The sequence below is a fragment of the Marmota marmota genome, unplaced genomic scaffold (assembly GCF_001458135.2).
Source record: "Marmota marmota marmota unplaced genomic scaffold, marMar, whole genome shotgun sequence".
Taxonomy (NCBI): Eukaryota; Metazoa; Chordata; class Mammalia; order Rodentia; family Sciuridae; genus Marmota; species Marmota marmota.
The window spans coordinates 8,227,041-8,247,898 of record NW_026000241.1 but is presented as its reverse complement, the minus strand read 5'-3'; the positions used below and the strand labels follow the sequence as shown (position 1 = coordinate 8,247,898).

The 20,858-nt window shown below is 40.4% G+C and overlaps 1 protein-coding gene across 1 annotated transcript in view; it reads right to left on the bottom strand.

Moving 5' to 3' along the window:
* Window positions 1-950: 950 nt before the first annotated feature.
* Window positions 951-20,858, bottom strand: part of Smarcc1 (SWI/SNF related, matrix associated, actin dependent regulator of chromatin subfamily c member 1) — a 140,760-nt gene continuing 120,852 nt past the window's right edge. Inside the window, exons 29-32 of the mRNA XM_015488913.2 lie at window positions 20,818-20,823; window positions 13,916-13,941; window positions 6,044-6,243; window positions 951-3,496 (exon numbers count right to left, since the gene is read on the bottom strand). Coding sequence (XP_015344399.2) covers window positions 3,405-3,496; window positions 6,044-6,243; window positions 13,916-13,941; window positions 20,818-20,823 — 324 coding nt within the window. The 3' untranslated portion in view covers window positions 951-3,404. The remainder of the gene's footprint in view (window positions 3,497-6,043; window positions 6,244-13,915; window positions 13,942-20,817; window positions 20,824-20,858) is intronic.

Sequence of the window (20,858 nt, the reverse complement as noted above, 5' to 3'; positions counted from 1 at the left end):
GCATCCCCCACCCCACCAGAATATAAGTGGACTGGATAGCATGGGCCTTGCCTACCTTATTCACAACTAAGACTTCACTGTTTGCAAGTTCCCATAGCTGGCACTTAGTAGGTACTTAAATGTTTTACTGGATGAAAGGTCTCACAGAGGGAACTGTAGAGATCCTGTTCAAGCACATAGCTTTCTTAACCAGTGGTTCTCAAAGGATGATACCCTGACCAGCATCAGCATCCCCTGGAAACACAAGGCTCCAGAACTCATCAGTGGCTGAGAGCAGGGTCCATCAAGCCTCAGCTTGTCTGTGAAGATGATCCTGATCCACACTTTTCTTTTGAAAACTCTCTTGAGTTGAGTGTTCACTTCATGGCATACAGAATCCTCTTCTTTTGGATTCATACCATTTTTAAAATTTATTTTATTTTTTGGGGGGTATCAGGCATTGAACTCAAGGGCACTCAACCACTGAGCTACAGCCGTATTTTGTATTTTATTTAGAGATAGGGTCTCACCGAGTCGCTTAGTGTCTCACTTTTGCTGAGGCTGGCTTTGAACTAGCAACCTTCCTGTCTCAGCCTCAGGAGCTGCTGGAATTTTACAGGCTGAGCCATCATGCTTGGATTCATAGCATCTTGAAAACTAGGCACTCTTTTTTTCTGTCCTCAAGGCCTGCCTCCAATGTGGGGCTGTCTAATCTGTACATTCTCTAGCTCACTTAGAGGCACCAGGATGCAACCCTTTCTAGACAACTTCCACTTGTCTTTCTTCACTTTGACCAAGGGCAAGGCACAATCAACTGCATGCTCCTGAAGCATCATGAAGGTGGTCAGTCAAGGAAGTGGCCTGGAGTCATAGAATTTAACTGCAAACCAAGACCAGGTGGGACTGAATCTTTAGGTTCTTCTTGGATACATGATGAACTTGGTGTATGAATGCAGAAAATGGGACTAGAATCCAGAAATGGTATTTCATTTATTCATTTCTTCCAATCTCTCAAAACTCCTTCCTCTCATTTTTCCAAAATAATAACACAGTGAGAAACATGTTTATACAAAACCACATATTACCCCCCCTCCCCAAAAAACAAACAAAAAAACCTGGGTGGCTATAATATAGGAATGAAACCAGATAAAAACATGAAAAGAAAGTCATCACTTATACTGAAACATAACAGTGTTGAATTCAGGTACTTTGAAAATTATCGGCATAGTAAAAATATTTCCACCTGGATCTTTTAAAATTCGAAGTGATCACATTAGAGACCTGAGGTTACAAAGGACCACAGTATGAACCAGAACTACACTTTCTAGGACTCCAGGTTCGGAAAAGGTTAAGTATTTGGAATGAGTTTCCTTTGGGAAAACTGGAGGGAAGTAGGGAAAACCCTGGCCATTATCAAAAGGCACTGGGATCTTTCTGGAGGCTAATACGTTGCAAGTAAACTCCAGTTGGAACAAGCTCATTTCCACTTCCATGCCAGATGTCTAGAACAAACACATTAAAGGAACAAGGTCTCCTTGGTTCTACTATTCCAGTACTCTGATGGTGACCAGGGCCACCTGGATAGAGGCAAACCTGAGGGTTTGAAAGGCAAATCTCAACTGTGGTTTTATTTTTTTGCTTTCTGATATTAAGGGGAAAAGTTCTATGGTGTTTTATAAACACCTCCCTACACCCTCTTATATGTAAAGCTTTAGAAAATACATAGAAAAAGATGTTCTAATTTGCATTCTAAATAATGAAACTGCCACTTGAGAACATAAAGTGAAGAAGCCAGGCGCTTTGGAAACCAAGATCTGCCAAAACACCCTTTTGCTACTCATGATAGAAGGGAGGGAAGAAGGACAAGAAGACAAAACAAAGACTCTCAAGTCACTCATCAGCAGGGGTAGATATGGGCTCAAATTAAGGCATTTTTGTGGCTCTTCCTCTGGAATGGCAACCCACCCTCCCAGCCCGAGCACCCCAAACCTTAAAGCATGATGCTCTGGAGCCAAGTGAGGTCCTTGGTACCCTCAGTACCTTCTTGACAACCCTGTGACAGATGGAATGTGAAATCTCAGAAAGGGAAGGGAGAAGGTACGAGAGGCCGAAGATCTGTTCCCACTCTTCTAATCCTATCCCGAACCTTAAGTACCGCTTCATGAAATTCCACTCACCCTGGCTACTGCAAGAGGTAGTTTGGGGACTTGGACCCCCAGCCATCCTAACCAAGTTCCATGAGCTACAATGTTTAGCATTACCTTTTTTTTTTTCCTCTTTTAAAGGGCTTTTTAAAGAGAGAGAGAGAAAAAAAAAAAAAAAAAAAGAATGTATATAAAACAATGAATAGTAGGCTAGGTTCATGGGGAGGCCATTGCTCTAGACTCCTTAAACTTTCCTGGGTAGCCCAGGGAACTAAAGAATGCCTCCCCAAATTCCAACCCTAAAAGCTCACACTGTCCTCAGAAAAAAATACCCACCCCTCAATTCAGCAAATCATCTGCATAGAAAACCAGAACCATTGAGTCTAGGGAAGGAGTGGATTTGTTCTATATTTGTGCTGTCCTCTACCACATACTGGTTAAAGTAGCTATGTTCTGCCAGGCAAGGTGGAGGCCCTCATAAGAGAATAAAATCAATGGGGTATCCCCCTCGCCTCTTCCTATCTCTCTTAATTTTGGTGCATGTTTATATGGCAAAAGTCTCAGGAAACTTTACCAGCAGCACCACTCTTAGCTCAGATAAGCAGAAATAAGGTCACTTATAATGCCTTAAGGTGTGTCCCCTGTGGCTATCTCCTTCTGCCCATCACCATTTTTTGGTTCCTATTAACTTAGGATGCTCTCCTTTAAAACAACCATAACCAAGGAGAAAAAGATAATAATTATAGAGGATTATCCATTGAAGCATAAGACCAAAAAAAAAAAAAAAAAATAACAAAACAAAACAAAAAAAAAAAAAAACCCCAAAAACCAAAACAAAAAACCCACCCCCCCCCACAAAAAACCCAACAACAAAAACAAAACAACCCCCCCCAACAACAACAACAAACAAATAAAAATCCACTACAGGAGAGCAAAAATGATAAAGACATAGAATACTACTGTTGACAGGACCTGCAGATCAACAGACAACACCTCCCACACCAAGACAGGGGAGGTATGGGTTATTTTTAAGATGATCAGGGCACACTGTCACCACAGGCTTCCCCTTGAGTGTCAGCTGAGGACCTGACACAAGAGATAACAGAGCATGGAGAGGGGTAGCAAGAGGAGTGGGGACATGGGACACGTGCTTGGGGCTGTGAGAAGAAAACTCCTGAAAAAAAAAAAAAAAAAAAAAAAAACCCAAGGAAGCCGAGGAACACAAGTCTTGTCATCCCCACTCCAGCTTGTGGTGGGCGTAGAGGTTTCCTATCTTCCAGGCTAAGGAGTGGCCGAGGCTGGTGGGCCTGGAGCAGGAGGTGGAGGAATCCCATCTGCAGGTGGTGGTGGCTGCTGCTGTGGCGGAGGGGGATCTGCAAACACATCCAACGGTAACTCGTCACTCCTGGAAACACAGGGCTTGGGAAAGAGCCTCTTCAGTAAAAAATGACATAGGAAGTAACTTTCTTTGTGGCAGGCAAGCAATGTGGCGTATGAGGCATTGCTGCCACCGTGGTCTATGTGGATAGATACAAAGGAACTCTCACCCACGAATGTGCTTACCCTAATGTGAGTGGTGGGGTGTTCCAATCGCCTCATCCTTCAAAGCCCATTCCTTTCAAAAATCACTCCAGGCCATTTTGAAACTTAATTGTATTTTGATTTTATTATATTGTAATGGTTCTTTCTATTAGTTTTATTTCTTCAGTTAAACAATAAGCTCCTTCCTGGGCAAGTTCTGTGTCTTTTTACTTTTACTTTTCTTTCTCCCATAGTGTCTAGTCTAGCTGGGCACAAAACAGATTATCAATAACATCTTGCTGATTAACTGTCTCCACCAGGGCCAGGGAACTTCACTGAAGCAGCTGCTGACAAGCTGGATATTCCTGGGAGGCCCTCACAGCTCCTCAACTGCAGTCCTCGGATTTCTGGCCCAAACTAGGTCAGGTCCTGAAGGAAACAATTAGTGTGAGTGTCTGGGGTTCTTTCCTATTTCAACTTTAGCTGCTTTAGTGTACAAAGGAACCCTAGAGATCATTTAATCCAGGGTTTTAAAAATCTCTAGATCTTGCCAGAAATGAAAATGTATGAAACAAATAACTAAAGTGCACCAGTCAGTTTGCCCAACCCCACCCACAAGAGGATTCTTCCAAACCTCTAAGGCTCTTCAAAGCATTGTGAAGACCAAGGATCCCAACCCTTCTGTTATCTTTAAGTAGAGGAAACTAAGGCCTGGAGAAGGGAAACAATCCAGTGTGGACAAAAGCCAGCAACTCAGAACTCCTCAATCACTCATTTATGGCAGGGAACTTCATCGGAAACCTCCACATTCTCAAGGTGTCTCACTGAGGACTCTTTAGGAGGGATTTCTGAAGTCACAAACTATGGGGGACCACAAGGATACAATAGTGATAAAAGACCAATGATGTTATCTTTGTACTGTGGATGGCAAACTGGTCAAGTCCCTTGGAAGGCCAGTTCATCTGTGTACTGCTTGGGAGGTGGCTTGGCAAACGTTTCAAGCCTTTTCTTGTCAAGGAAGATAACCCACTCTATTATATATCTGACCACAAGCTCAGGGGAGATCATTTTCACCGCCCCCTACTATCATGATCCCATACACCAACTAACCCCCATGAACCTACTTTGTCTAGCCCATGTGGATGGATCCAGAGAAGAATGTCTTTGTACATGAAGTCTGCCTTTCTCCCCTAGGAAGTGTCCTAGACAACTAGAGTGCATTCAAGGCACTCTTGTAGTCTCCCATAACCTCAGTAAATCTTGTTCAACTTTTCATTTCTTATTTTCTCAACTAAAGCTTCTGAAGGTCAGGGATTATTATGTTTCTTATTATTTCTGTCTTATGAATAGGAGATAACTTCTTGCAAAATGTATGAACTTCTAAATGAACCAAAGATTATGGATGTGGCTGGGGTACCTGATCAATAGATACACTGTGGGATCACACTCACTGAGTAGGTCTACAGGAGTAAAGGGCGGCCAGAGCCTTGGAAGCAAGCCTCTGGAGGCCAAGGCTGGAGCACAGTAAGGGCTTATGGGAGAAATTACTGGGCCTCTGCACACACCCTCAAACAGGTGCTGTTGAGGAGTACCAGTGTTTTTCCACTGGGTTCACCGGACTTTACATTCCTCCTCTATGCAGCTCCTGAATAGTCCCTCCTTATTCTATGCAGCCACTATCAATATATTAAGGAAAAGATCCCTAAGAAACTTTTGTTATTACTACTCCAAACTGGTTTCCTTTCTTCTTTATACTTACCACTTTGAATCCTATATGCTTAAAAGGCTTGTGTAGGGAAAGTAACAATCAGTAGCTCTATGTGTCTGTTGAGATTCAAAGTGTGTGTGTGTGTGTGTGTGTGTGTGTGTGTGTGTTGTGGGGAGGGTGGGTACTGAGGATTGAAGCCAGGGCCTCATGATTGTTAGACGAGTGCTCTACCACTGAGGTACGTCCCCAATCCTTTTCTTACTTTTTATTTTAAGACAGGGTCTTGCTAAGTTGCTGAGAATGGCTTCAAACTTGGGATCCTTGCCTTTGCCACTTGTGAAACTGGGATTCTAGGCCTGTACCACCACACCTGACCCAGATGGGTTTAAACAGGAGTGGGAGAAGAATATCTTATTGACTTTCTCACAGATCTCCGTGCTGAGAGTGCAGCCTTATTGCATGGAAGCATTCCACACGTGTCACCTACAAACCTGCCCATCAGGGGTACTAAAGATCAGTGATCAAGAATGGATCTTCTAGAACACACTGTCACAGACTGCACTGTCCATGGACCTGCCAAACCTCAGGGTCATCCATGGACTTTTGTTCTGAGAAAACAAAGCCTTCCTCCCTTATTTATAGTGCCCAAGGCAGACCCTGAAGTAACATGTCTCCCTACTGTGCTACTTACACATGCCATTTGGTGCTGTGAGGGGGACCCGGGGTCCCAAGATGTTTCCTGGTATAGGAGGCATTCCAGGAGGGGCAGGGCCACTCCCAGCAGGGTGGATGTTGGCTGCCACAGTGGGAATCATGCGGCCTGGCAAGGGCTGCCCAGGCATCATGGAACCTGGTCCTGGTATCTGACCTGTAGAAGGAGATTCAAAGTATTGTTAAGTACACTAGGAAAGGGCACTAGAAGTGGATCAACTCAATGCATGAAACTATTAAATACAGACAAATACCAAACCTCCCAAGGATCTGAAATCTAACAATGATAACTCATAATCTCTATGATCAACTTTTATTTGTTCATTCATTTGGGGAGCAGCTAATGAGGAACATCTATTCTAAGCTCTGGCATAGGCAGGTAGTGGTAAAGAAGCAATTACAAAGAAAGCACACCTAAAAGAAAATATTCATTGTAGTTAGTTTGGGTGAACAGTGGATGGTCAAACATCTTCATGAGGACACACAAAGTTTCACAGAGAACTTTGCTGGGAAATTAGTTCACAGTCCAAGAACTGCAGCTTAGTCCAGACTGCTTCATGCACAGGCTTTGAAGAAAGGTCTGTCTGAAACCCACTAAACAAGGATTCTGATTTGAATCTCCAGGTCCTATCCACAAAAAATTTCTCCCTAATAAGCCTATGATGAACCACAAACCTGAGAGATTCACAAGGGGGAAATAGACAACTCCATCTCTTCCAAGTGTTTTCAAAGTAATGACAGGAGACCTCAGAGACAAGAAACAAACTAAAATATTTCCTGTATTCAGTTTCACACTGCGCTTTAAGAATTTTCAGCCAGGTGCAGTGGCGCATGCCCATAATCCTAGTGGCTTGGGAGGCTGAGGCAGGAGGATTATGAGTTCAAAGCCAACCTCAGCAACTTAGGGAAGCCCTAAGCAACTCAGTGAGACCCTGTCTCTAAATAAAAATACAAAACAGGCCTGGGGATGGGGCTCAGTGGTTGAGTGCCCCCGAGTTCAATTCCCAGTGTCCCACTACAAAAGAAATTTTCAGCAAACAACTTCTTTAAAGAGACAATAAATATTTTAGATTCTGCTGGACATATGCTTCTGGAACAACTAGTCAACTCTGTCATTGTAGCATGAAGGCAGTCATAGATGTAGGCAGAGGCTTACTTTTAAGGTCAGAAATACAGAATTCTAGCCTGGGTACATACTAGAAAGGCACATCTCCTTCCGCCAAGTTCAGATTGGACAGAGCTTTACATGAGCCAGAAGGAACATCTTGTCAGTCTCTCACTCTAGAAAACTTAACCATAGAGCTGTGAAGAATACCTTTACAAAGAAGCCAGAGCCAATACTGGCTAAGGGAGAAAGAAATAGGAAGAATATTCCAGGTGTGTGCTCACATAAGTGACATGATACACAACAGTTCGGTCTCAATCACTTCTCACAGGACAGAGTTTTATATTCTGATGTCTATAGTAAAGTATGATTTGCCAAAACCCCTGACTGAATACTGGGTCCATGGGACAATCCCAGTCAGTAGCAACCCAGTACCATCAACAGGGAAAGTACAGATGATGCAGCCTGGAAACTAAACAGTTGCACAATCACTTTGATTTCATTCTACCCTAGGTTAGTTATTCAGCATGCCCCTAGCTTCAGTTTCCTGAGATTATACTAAGTAAAGTTAAATAGTTGCCTACCTATTTAGGGTTTTCAGTATAATCAGAGGAAGTCTTTATTTGGTAAAGTGCCTTATTATGTCACTAGCTTCTCCAATATTCTCATTTTATAGAGGATAAAAGCATCTCAGAGAAATCCATAGACTTCTTTTTTTTTAATACCTTTATTTTATTTATCCTTTTTAAAAATTTTGTTATGACAGCAGAATGCATTACAACTCATATTACACATATAGATTACAATTTTTCATATCTCTGTACACCAAGTAGCATCACATCATTCATGTCTTCATACATGTACTAAGGTAATGATGTCTATTTATCCTTTTGTGGATAATGAGGTCTACTTATCCTTTATGTGGTGCTGAGGATCAAACCCAGGGCCTCATAAGCACTCCACCACTGAGCCACAACCCCAGCCCTCAACAGACTTCTTTATGGTCATAGAATCATAGAGGGAATTGTAAATTAGATCCAAAATTCCTCAAAGTTCAATTCTCTCTGCACTACATTACTCTGTGCCCCTGCCACCAAAATAAATAAATAATTAAAGAAAGAAAGAAAGAAAGAAAGCCAGCCAGCCGGGGGTATAGCTCAGTGGTAATAATGTGCAAGGCCCTAGGTTCAATTCCCAGGAACATCCCTCTCTAACACCAACATAAATAATCATGAAGAGAGCAGCATTCATGCTGACAGATCCATGAGGTAATGCCTGTCCATCATGCACTGGGATGAGCTCACAGGATTTTGCTCTTTCTGAAGTTACAGGCTCAGTGGCACTGGCCCAATTACCTATTTCCCTATATCCGCATGGCAATAGTTGGATAACGTAATTTTGAGTTTCTCAAGGCAACAGCAAATCAACCAACCAAGCAAAAAATCTTTTGTTTTCACTTACTGCAAATTTTAAAACCTTCCCAAAGAAAGTGTTTCTCTATCCTACAGTCACAGAGAGGGTCATAGAGCCATTGGGACATGGCTCTCTAGGCAATGAGAGAAAAATGGCTTTTTGGAAGGGTGGCAGCAAAGAGGAAAGGATGCTAAAGGAAAAATAATTACTTTCCTTTTCTGAACCATACGCAAACATCTCAGGCAAGCAAAGAATATGCCAAGAGTGAGTGCTGTCCTGTTATTGCTGTCATATGCTATATAGCTCATGGGGCTGGTATACCTGGGGCAGTAGAATTAGAGAGCAGACAGGGAAAGAGATGAGACACCTCTGAGTGTCTACCCTACTAATTCTTACCAGTACAAAGAAGTATGGTCCACAGAAACATGAAATCCCTGAGGAAATCTTACTAAACAAAATAAAGGGTAAGTATATATTTTCCACTAAAAATAACTCAGGGAACTGGGTGTAGTGGCGCATACCTGAAATCCCAGTAGCTCGAGAGGCTGAGGCAGGAGGATTGCGAGTTCAAAGACAGCCTCAGCAAAAGCTAAGCAACTCAGTGAGATCCTGATCCTGTCTTTAAATATAATACAAAATACAGTTGGGTATATGGCTTAGTGGTTAAGTGCCTCTGGGTTCAATCCCCACTACAAAAAAAAAGGCATTTTCTTCCCCAGTAGATAGGGAGAAGTAGGAGGTGAGAGAGACATCACTTCAAAACAGAAGTAGCAAAGCATAGGATGGTGGGGAGTCTGTCCTACATACAAGGAAAAGGAAGGAAAAAAAAAAAACAAAAAACAGCAGGCGTCTGAAGCCTGAAATATGAAATGGTTTGTTAAAATTAGGTTTAGCTAGTAGAAAATCCCTCACAGTCTCTCAGATTTATTTGATATTTTACTAAAGACTTAAATCCATCATGTCTAATGGAATACTAGTTAAAGATTTCATTTTCATCCTTGGAATATTAGAAGAAGCTGTGAAAGGAACCTATGGACACCCAATCTTGAGCACATTTCATCAATCCATTTCTAACTGTCCACAGTACATCTTTTGGCTGAGTCCCCAGGAAAACGAAAATAGCACAATCAAGACTAAGTGAGGGGAAGCCCAGACTCCTTGCAGGATGTTCCTTCCCCACAGTACACAGCAGCTTCCTGGGAGTGCCTGCCACAGATGCTCTTTGTTAAGAATTGGGCCCTCACTGTTCTCTTTGTGAGGGTAACCTGCTCCTCTACAAAGGGTATGGTAGCTCTATTATCACATGATACAAGGAGAACCAAAGGCATTTCAGATAAGAAAAGATTAGCTGACATGATGAGCTATTCCTTCTCCCTCTTCAGGGTGAGACTGAGTTCAGAGAGTAAGCCTGCAACAATGGGTTATAATGATTTCCTAAATACTATTTCCCATACGTAGGGCTGTAAAGTAGGTCTAATGAAGGGGTTTAAAAAGCTAAGTATTTGAGCTGAGCATGGTGGCATGTGCCTATAATCCTAAATATTTGGAAGATTGAGGCAAGATTCCAGCCTGGGCAACATATTGAGACCCTGACTTATATGAGGCTGGGTGTGGGGGGGAGGCCAAATGCTTAATACCTTTTTGAAATGTTCTCAAACCATAATTTACTGACCAATATAAAATGTTTTAGTTTTTTCTTGCTTTTTTTTTTTTGTGGTACTATGGACTGACTCCACTGAACAACATCCCCAGCCCTTTTAATTATTTTTATTTTGAAACAGGGGTACTAAGTTGCTTACACTGGCCTAAAAAAATCCTCCTAAGCAGATGGGGTAACAGGTCTGTGCTACCATGCCCGGCTTAAAATGTTCTAGTTTTACCATTAATATAACATTTTATCATGTCTGAATTCTCATTCAATCAGACCACTTCCTGTTTTGATTTTTCTAGGTACTTCCAAAATTTTTTTTACAGTATTAATAATGAAGAACTTAGGAAGATTTAAACCAATGTACTCTTTAACCTCCGCTTTTCACATACAGAGCTCATACAAAGGCTTCTCCAACGCAGATGGCTCAAATGAGACCCACAAGGTCTGAATATTTGAGAGTCTCTTTTACCATAATGCATAGAAAGGGCAGAGCTCACCAGTGCACCTACATACTAGGTTTTTGTCATCCCCCCCGCCCTCACCCCGGGGTGTTCTACCACTCATGTAATTCCCTTTCTTAAGTTTTTAAATTTCCAGAGAAGCTCTTGCTGAATTAAATTGCCCAGGCTGACCTTGAACTTGAGAACCTCTTGTCTCAGCCTCCCAAACACCTAGATCCTGCTGTTATTTCCTCTGATTGAACTCAAAAAACAGAAAATCTTTTTCTTGTTTTTAAGGTACTGGGGATTGAACTTAGGGCCTCATGCTTGCTAGAAAAGCACTCTACCACTTAGCAAAATACCCTGTATGTTTAAATTTTTATCTTAAGACAGGGTCTTGCTAAGTTGCCCAGGCTGGCCTCAAACTTGTCATACTCCTAATCTCAGCTTCCTGACTAGCCTGAGTTACAGGTGTGCACTACTGCCCCTGCTAGTAACCTTCCTTTGAACATGTGCCAAAGCCCCTGGAGTCCTGACCACCTCACCTTCAAGAAGATTGCTTAGTAGTTAGCATGGCCCCCCTGCTCAATAAAAAACACAATAAAAGACAATTTAAGAAGCAAAAGCAACCACTCAAGTTATTTTCCTTTGTGGTTCTCCACATGCTTTCATGGACACCACAGCCCAGGGTATGGTTGGGGACACGATATACATGCAAGAATATATTAAACCAGATGCAGTGGCACACACCTGTAATCCCAGCAGCTCAGGAGGCTGAGACAGGAGGATGGGGAGTTCAAAGCCAGCCTCAGCAAAAGTGATACACTAAGCAATTTGGTGAGACCCTGTCTCTAAATAAAATACAACAGGGCTGGGAATGTGGCTCAGTGGTTGAGTGCCCCTGAGTTCAATCCCTGGTACCAAGAAAGAAAAAAGACTGTAATTATAACTATTCATTTTGTGCTATTTATAATGGCAGTTTTACAGGTAGAACTAGGAAGTCTTTAATTTGGTAACCATTTGATACTATTTTATAGCTTAAATGAAAATGGATGTAATGCAATGGTATGTATTTTTAAAGTTGAGAAAAAAACAAACAGTGGGCCAACTGTACAGCAGAAACACTCTACTATGTAAAATTCTCTAGGCTTTTTGTTTGGTGGGAACAAACCAACACAGGATACTTCATCAGAGATAGGAAGTTCCCCGAAGTAGGACCAAATAACAAAAGCCCAGAAAGAGAAGTTATGAAGACAGGGCAAATCATACAAAAATTCTCAGCATGTAAATGAATTAAATAAAGGCAGTGGGTGGGGAAAAAAAAAGAAGGGCTGAAGAGTTAGAGACAAACCAAATGGAATATATATGGGTGCCAACTTAGTTATTCTGATGTCCAAGCCCATCAGTGTCTGAAGCCTAATGGATTTATTGCAACACTGAACTACTACTTTAATGGGCTCTACCATTAACTGATGGACAGTTTTGCAGAGAAAAATTACATACGCATAGAAACACAGGCTAAGAGATGGACAAATTAATCACTTGATAGTAAATCTTCCTTGACCCTCCTTCCTAACATTTCTCCAACTTTGCTGTCATTTAGAGGCTGATTTTTCCTGTCCTTTTACACATGGTTAAGTTCTGGATAAATACCAAAAAGTTACCTGGGTAATTATCCTACTCCTAATATAAATGCTGTGACCTGTTAACTTTTCTAAAACTAAGAAAAGTAAGTTGGAAGGATCTGCTCTTAACTTACACCTGTGTAAAATCATAGACTGAAGACATTGTTTACCCAAAACACATATTAGGGACTATCTCACATGCCTTGATTTGAAAGGCCCCTTTGGCTAACACTAGAATACCAAGTACCAGACTTGGTAGAATTAGCTTTTTCTGAACTGGAAAGATGAAGGCAATACTAAAATACTGGATTTAATTTACTACTGCTATTAATTTTACTTTTTTTCTTTTTAGTTGTAAATGGACACAATATTTAAAAAAAATTTTTTTTTTAGTTGTAGATGGACACACTACCTTTATTTTATTTATTTTTATGTGGTGCTGAGGATCAAACCCAGTGCCTCACACATGCCAGGCGAGCAGTCTACCGCTGAGCCACAACTCCAACCCCACAAAATCTTTATTTTCTTCATTTATTTTTATGTGATGCTGAAGATCAAACCCAGTGCCTCATGTGTACAAGGCAAGCACTCTACCACCGAGCCACAACCCCAGCCCCAATTTTACTCTATAACATACTAATTTAATTCAAACTCCAAAGCAACCCCACAAAAGGGGCAATTATAAAAATCAGTTATATAAATTTTGAGCTGTTGAAAACTCTTTATATACTATTAAAAAGCCACAGCCATTTTGGAAACATTTTGACAGCATGTAGTGATATGAAAAAACACAAATTCTATGACCTATTCCTTGGAACACACCCAATTCTACTCCTTAAGGACAAACTTAACAGGAATGTATACATATGTATAACAAAAGACATTTGCTCACATATGTTTATAGCTATTTTTTAACTATTCATAATAACTAAAGTCTAGAAACCAATTATATGTTCATAAGCAGGAGAATGGACTAATAAATTGTAGAATAGCCACACTGTGTAACACTATTCAGCAAACAGAAGGAACAAATGTACAACCACTCACAACAATGTGTATGTATGTATGTATCTTATATATACAATGCTTTTTCATTTTTTATTATGTGATTCAGAGGACTGAATCTAGGAGTGCTTTGCCAGACTGAGCTACATCTCCAGATCTTTTTATTTTGAGACAGGGTCTTGCTAAGTTGCCCAAACTGGTCTTGGATTTGTGATCCTCCTACCTCAGCCTCCTGATTAGCTGGGATTACTGGCATACACTACTGTGTTCAGCTCACATATTCAGTATTGAGTAAAAGCCAGACAAGCAAACAAATCACTATGATCCAATCAACATTCAAAACCAGCTCAACTAATCAATGGTATTAGAAGTCAGGAGAGGTGTATCTTGGGAGGGGAAGAGATTGAGGGGACTATGATAGAGGCCTCCAAGTGTTGGTTACATAGGTCGTGTCTCTTTGTTAAAACTCAGCAAAGAAATACTTATGACATATGTTTTTCCATATGTACATTATGTTTCAAAAAAAATTATGAGAATAACTTGACATAGATTAAAAAAGGGAAAAAGAAACAATTCTCATCTTGTACTGAATGATCTTTCTCTTACAAATTACAAAAAAATGTAGAAATGCCTATGTTGGTTAGAAAATGAAAAGGAAAAATGACCTATTTCTCTTCTAAAGACTATTTTTGTCAAGTCATTTGCTGGTACCACCTACTGAGGAGAATCTGCGTCTGCTGGAACCCCTCTCAGTATTCTGTCCCGGCCTCACTGTTGAATCAGATGGAGCTCAGTGTGAAACCTGAATACGCTGGGCAGCAGGGTTATTTGGTCTTACCATACACCAGGTCTTCAACTGTTCAGTGAGGACAACAAGAAGTCAAATGATGTGGGTGAAGAGTCAGGTGTACCAACATCAGGTGTACCCAGGACGCATCTCTAGGCCCATCTTTTACAAGCTAAATACAGATGCTAGAATTCCTAAGGAGTTCTCTGTAAATAGCTACTGTGAATATGATGCTTCAACACCATCACGAACCAAATACCAAGTAGTCATAGTGAACTTCCCCTAAAAATCTGTCCCATAATTCAGGAATTTTTGTTTCTACTACTGAGCTCCCAAACTCTTTTTATTTTGAGACAGGGTTTCACTAAATTGCTTAAGGTCTTGCCAAATTGCGGAGGCTGGTCTTGAATTGGCAATCCTGACTTAGCCTCCTGAGTTTCTAGGATTACAGGAATGCACCATTGTGCCCATCCCTTTTTTCATTATTCTTTGAGACAGGGTCTTGCCATGTTGCCCAGGCTGGCCTTGATCTTGCAATCTTCCTGCTTTAGTCTCCCAAGTAGCTGAGATTATAGGTGTGTGCCACCATACCCAGGTGGAAAAAAAATTTTGAATATATTTTTCTTCAGTTACTTTACTAGGTTGGCTGGCTGTAAACTTCCAGGAACTTAATTTTACAACCATAACTATTTTTGTAAAATTACTCGGTGATTTGCACTTTGTTGATCCCTCTGTTCACGTGGACAGAGAGAAGTGAGGAAGAAAGTGTCCTATGTTTCAACATGTCATATTTCTAAGACTGTCTCCAAACACTACTTAGATCAAGTGGCAATTTTAATGATGGTAGTAAATTCCATAATTACAAAGTAACAGGTGTGTGTGAGCAAATGAACACTTCCCTGATCAAAGTCAACTCTGTCCTATTTTAGGGTAAAGTCAATAAAAACAGTTAACTAATAACAACATGTTTTGGGTTGTAAATAAAAGATTTATGTTAACAATGCAAGATGTGAAATCATAATTTTATATTCAGTCATAGTTTCCATAGGAAAATATATCTGGTTATTTTCACATAAAGATTTAAAAATCTGTCTTTTGAGGATGTCAGGTCAACTGATGGATGTTACTATGTTGGGATCCCTGCAGGCTTCTAAGAGCCACTCTATATTTATCTTAGCTTGCCTCTACATGCCCTGGCCACAGTATTTGCATTCTAATCTAACAAACACAAACTCTAGCTTTGGGTAAGACAAAATTTTAAATTTTTTTGAATGTTTATTTTTTAGGTGTAGATGGACACAACACAATGCCTTTATTTTTATTTGGTGCTGAGGATCGAACCCGGGTGCCGCCCGTGCTAGGCCAGCGCTCTACCGCTGAGCCACAATCCCAGCCCCCAATTTTAAAAATTTTATAGAATGACTGTGAGGGCAAAGGGTGCGGCCCGGGTTCGATCCTCAGCACCACATACAAACAAAGATGTTGTGTCTGCCAAAAAAAAAACTAAAGAATAAATATTGGAATTCATTCTCTCTCTCTAAAAAAAAAAAAAAAAAAAAAAAAAAAAGAAGGTCTTTTTTTATTTTTAAAAACATTAAAATGTGAATGCTGCTATAGGCAGGGTCCAGGTACTCTGGCTGTCTCCAGACTGTTGTAGTTTCTAACACAATCTGTCTAAAATCTGCTTTCCTGACTGCTGAGTGTGACCTGAGTGTGGCACTAAATAACGGTGGCTTGGTCCAGCAGCATCTTTCTGGAGACAGGAGTCGATGCTTCTTGCTCTGGGAGACTGTAAATTCCTTAACTGCCTTCCTTCTTATTAACACTGAGAACACTGGGACAATGGCTGCTGAGCACTAATGATACCTATAAAACATTTAAAATCTTTACATCCTTCTTCTTCTTTTTTTTTTCTTGGTATAGGTGATTGAACCCAGGGGTGCTTAACCACTGAGCTACATCCCTAGCTTATTCTATTTTTTGTTGTGAGACAGGGTCTTGCTAAATTGCTTGGGTCTCACCAAACTGCTGAGGCTGGCTTTAAACTAGTGTTCCTCTTGCCTCAGCCTTCCAAGTTTGGTGGGATTACAGGCATGTGCCACCATGCCTGGTCTATATCCTTATTTATTCTTTTTTTTTTTAGTTGTAGATGAACATACAGTATCTTTACTTATTTTTGTGTGATACTGAGGATCAAACCCAGAGCCTCACACATGCGAGGCAAGTGCTTTACCACTGAACTACAACACCAGCCCTACATCCTTATTCTTAATTACCAAATACTTAAGACTCAAGAGAACACCCGATTTTAAGGTATTGGGGGGAAAAAAAACACCTTCACATCAGTTTTAAACAAAACCAAATGTTTAATTAAAGAAAAATTATGCTGAATCTGCTGTGTATTGGGTTAAGCAAGTAAGAGTGCTCTTTAAAAATTGAGGGTCAGGTATGGTGATGCATACCTGTAATCCCAGTGACTAGGGACGCTGAGGTAGTAGAAGGATTCCAAGTTTGAGGTCAGCCTCAACAATTTATAGTAACACCCTCAGTAACTCAGTGAGTAACGCCCCTTACCCCACCCCACCCTCCAAAATGTTGAACTGAGGCAATGCAGTAGGCACAAGGAAATTAGGGAGCTGGGAAGCTCCACAACCAGAGGATCTGTTCACTTTCCACAGCATCAGCTTTATTGACTCACAAGGGGATGACAAAACCTGCCTACTTCAGAGTCCCTAGGTTAAAATGTGATAAAAATGGCTTATTTCGTTATAAATTATAAAATACTACATAAATCCAGACTGCTAAGTAACATGGGTTTAAGACCTGGTATGTCATTTTTTGACCTGTGTGAACAGAAGTTCATAACCTACCTGTCTCATCTCTAAGAAGAACTAATGAAGAAATTAAGATTACGCCATTCAGCATCACTACTGGATTCTTGAACAGGGAGATTCAAAGCATAAGTATTTCCTTGCTTATAGTTTCCTTATATAATTTTTGGAGATTAAATTGCTTGGGTCTCACCAAACTGAGAAAATCTATATAAAATGCTTTAACACACTGAGTAACCTAATATTCACAAAGCCAGAAACAGCTCATAAATATTTAACATTCATATATCATTGCTGCATACTGGTGTGCATAAAAGAAGGCACATAAATATTTACTGAACATTAACTATGTGCTAAACACTGTGCCAGGCATATGCCATCCTTCTCTCATCTTTAAAATAGTTCTGTGTGAAAATCACCAGGAGATTAGTAGTTATGGCTTTACTTGCTCACAGAACAGAGTACTAGTGCCAGGTGGAGAAAAACAGGTCATATTCCCCAACCCTGTCCACTGGAGATTTAACCCAGGGGTGCTCTACCCTTGAGCTATACCCCCAATACTATTTCTTTCTTTCTTTCTTTTTTTTTTTTTAATTTTGATACCAGGGATTTAAGCCAGAGGTGCTTAATCAATAAACTATATCCCTGGCCATTTTTAAAAATTTGAGACAGGGTCTTGCTAAGTTGCTGGGACTGGCTTTGAACTTGTGATATGCCTGCCTCAGCCTCCTGTGCCACTGGGATTACAGGCGTGCACCATAACACCTGTCCTATTTTATTTTTAGTTTGAGAGAGGGCCTTACCAAGTTGCCCAGGCTGGTCTCCAACTTGTGATTCTCCTGCCTCAGGAGAGGGACTTACAAGTATGTGTCACTGCACCTGGCTAACTCATGTTTTAATTGTGCAAAAAATGAACAGGAGACATTTTGAAGTTCAAAGGATTAATTCTGGTCATTGTCAAAGCAAGTCTCCAAGCTGACCTCTAACCATCCACTTCCTAATATGTACACCATCCCTGCTGAACCCACGGAACTAGGCTTGGTCTGTGTGGCTGGGAAGGTACAACAGAAGTGATGTATCTTCCAGGTTGAGATAATAGGTTTCCCTTTTGGGGTGCTTTACCACGCTCTTGCTGTTTTGAATAACTTTTCTGAAACCATGTGAGAAAATAAATATTATCTGGTTTTAGTTACTAAGCTTTGTTGTTAATTTTTAATGCAGTAATAGGTAAATAACAGAGTTCAGCTATTGATACTCATTAGGCAGGGTTAAGGGCTGTCCTGTACAAAGAATTTTCCTGTACTAAATGTAGCCGATTCCAAACAATGTGAGCAGAGCAGCCCTGTGTATTGGATAGTGTATTTTCCCATTTTCAGTTGTGCTGTTTTGTTCAGATACTATATTGTAAAATAATTTGTGTGCTCTGATTAGAATTTAATATTTTAAAAAAAGTCAGAGCCAGGTGTGATAGTGTATGGTTGTTGTCCTAGATACCTGGGAAGCCAAGGCAGGAGGACTGCTAATCCTCAGAAGATCAGAACAATCTGAGGAAAACAGTGACACCCCACTTTAGAAAGTTTATAGAGGATTGCGATGAATTACAAAAAAGCTGGGTACAGTGGATATGATTGTAATTCTAGTTTCTTGGGAGGCTAAGGCAAGAGGATCCAAGTTCAAGGCCAACCTGGGCAATTTAGTAAGGTCACGTCTGAAAAAAAGGGATACGATGTAGCTCAGTGGTACAGTACTTGCCCTAGCATGTTTAAGGCCTTGGATTTAATCTAATCCCCAGTACCAAATAAGTACGTAAATAAATTTTTTAAAAATTTACAACAGAAGGAAAACTGATGAGCTAAGAGAAGTGAAGCCATTATATACTGCTGCTGGGTGTCTGGGAGCCAATGAACAGAAGTGGAAAAGAATAAGGGCTCTACTATTCTTAGATGACAGACCAGTTCTATCAGGTGTAAAAGACTGGTGGTATAAATTCACTCTCTGAAAAGAAAATGATTTAGAGCTAAGAGAAGAGCCCCTGGACAATCTAGACATTGTTCTATAAGAGCTCAGCTAGGGTCACCCCAACATTCAAGGCTAATAAATCACTCAGGCTTCATGAATGATAATAAGGCATCTGGTTGTTGTTGGTAACTACTTAAGCACCACTGGAATTGTGCATGTGCCAATAACTCATTATGTTGTAGCCCTATTGCCAGAGTCCCCTAAGAGACTCCACAAAATGACAAAAGAAAAGCTTATTAAGGATAAACACAAATACTCATTCCCTAAAGCAACACCTCTAGAAATTTTCTCTGATAGCCTTTCCCTTTCTGCATCTCCCAGGGATTCCTCCTTTCTATTTCCCCAATAGCACTGAACACTCTGTATTACTAGTATTTCTTTTCGTGACTATTTTCCATATTAAACTAAATCCTCCAAGGGCCAATTTTCCTTTCCATTTTTTTCAACTTTTGACAATGATGCTGGCATGAATTCATTCAAGATACTTAAATAAGGGCCTATGATGCGCCAGTTCTGTGTTAAAGAAGACAGATGAGTAAGTCCCTGCCCTCTAAGAGTATATTTTCTGGTATGGGATGTGGACACAAGAATTGGAAATTATATACAGGAAGTGCTTTCGAGGCTGCCACAGTGGTAAAAAAGGAGAGCATACCACCCATAGCTGAAAGATACAGGGGATAGGCAAAAAAAAAAAAAAATCTTCCTGGCAGAGGAACAGGATACAATCAGGTGTCAAAGAGAAGAAGGCTGCAAGGGAAGCCTATGTGTGGTCTGGCATGGTTGGTGCAGAGGGTAACGGAGATGAGTTTGGGGTCTCAAAGGCTCTTGGGCAGGAAAGGGCCAAAGTATAGCAGACAGGAGCTCGAAGACAGATGTTCGGGGGCTGTGGCTGTGGCTCAGTGGTATTGCACTTGCCTGGCATGTGTGAGGTACTGGGTCTGATTCTCAGCACTGCATATAAATGAATAAATAAATAAATAAATAAATAAATGATCTATCAGCAATAAATAAATAAAAAAAAAAGATGTGGGGAGTGCAGTGATTGAGAGTACACTCAGTTAGGAACTGCTCACATCAGGGAACTGGAGATGGGGTGGTGGGGATGGAAGCAGGAGAGTTATTGAAGTAGACTCTCTCCTCTCTATTCTATAGATTAACATGTCTTGTTAGTATCCCAGCTGGTCTTAAGACAAAATGAAAATGAAGTATGGTGAGAGTTACTGGATTACTCATCAGGAAGAATTTGCCAGAGGACTTACTTGGATTGACCACTGAGAAACAGTTGAAAAAATACAAATAGATCCATAAAAATGTGCACTCTTCTGCAATAATTTATTCTTAAAATTCTATTTAGAGAAGAGAATTAACATCTCGTATGTAGATTTAAAAAATCAAAACAGGAGGAAAATTCTAACTAAATCCTCACATTCAGCTTATGTTTAGGAAGTCATGAATTCCTTCTCAACCCATTTTAAAAAAATAAACTCCCAAGAACTCAATTTCTGGTTATCTCAAGGGAATTTCTGAAAAAGCAAAATGTTCCTGTGCTTCTCAGTTTTTTATTTTCCTGGCATCCTTTCTCATTTTTGGACTATTTCATAAATTTTCTGTTTGGGTCATATCCTTATGTCAAAAGTTTCTGTTCCAGAGAATGTTGTGTAAGAGGCTCAATATACAGGGCAGAGAAGGAAAGATGAGAAAGTTCAAGACCGGATGTCAGGAGGGATCACAGAAAATGAGGCTCTTGAGATTAATGTCTACTTCCTCATATTTATACTGAAAAAGATGGGTAATCAAGAAAAATCCCTGAATCAGATAATGGAATTATATGGATTTTACTTCATTGATAAACAAGTAGGTAATGAAAGTAAGTCCAAGTTCTAACTTGTATAATTTAACGTCATGTATCTACACAGCAA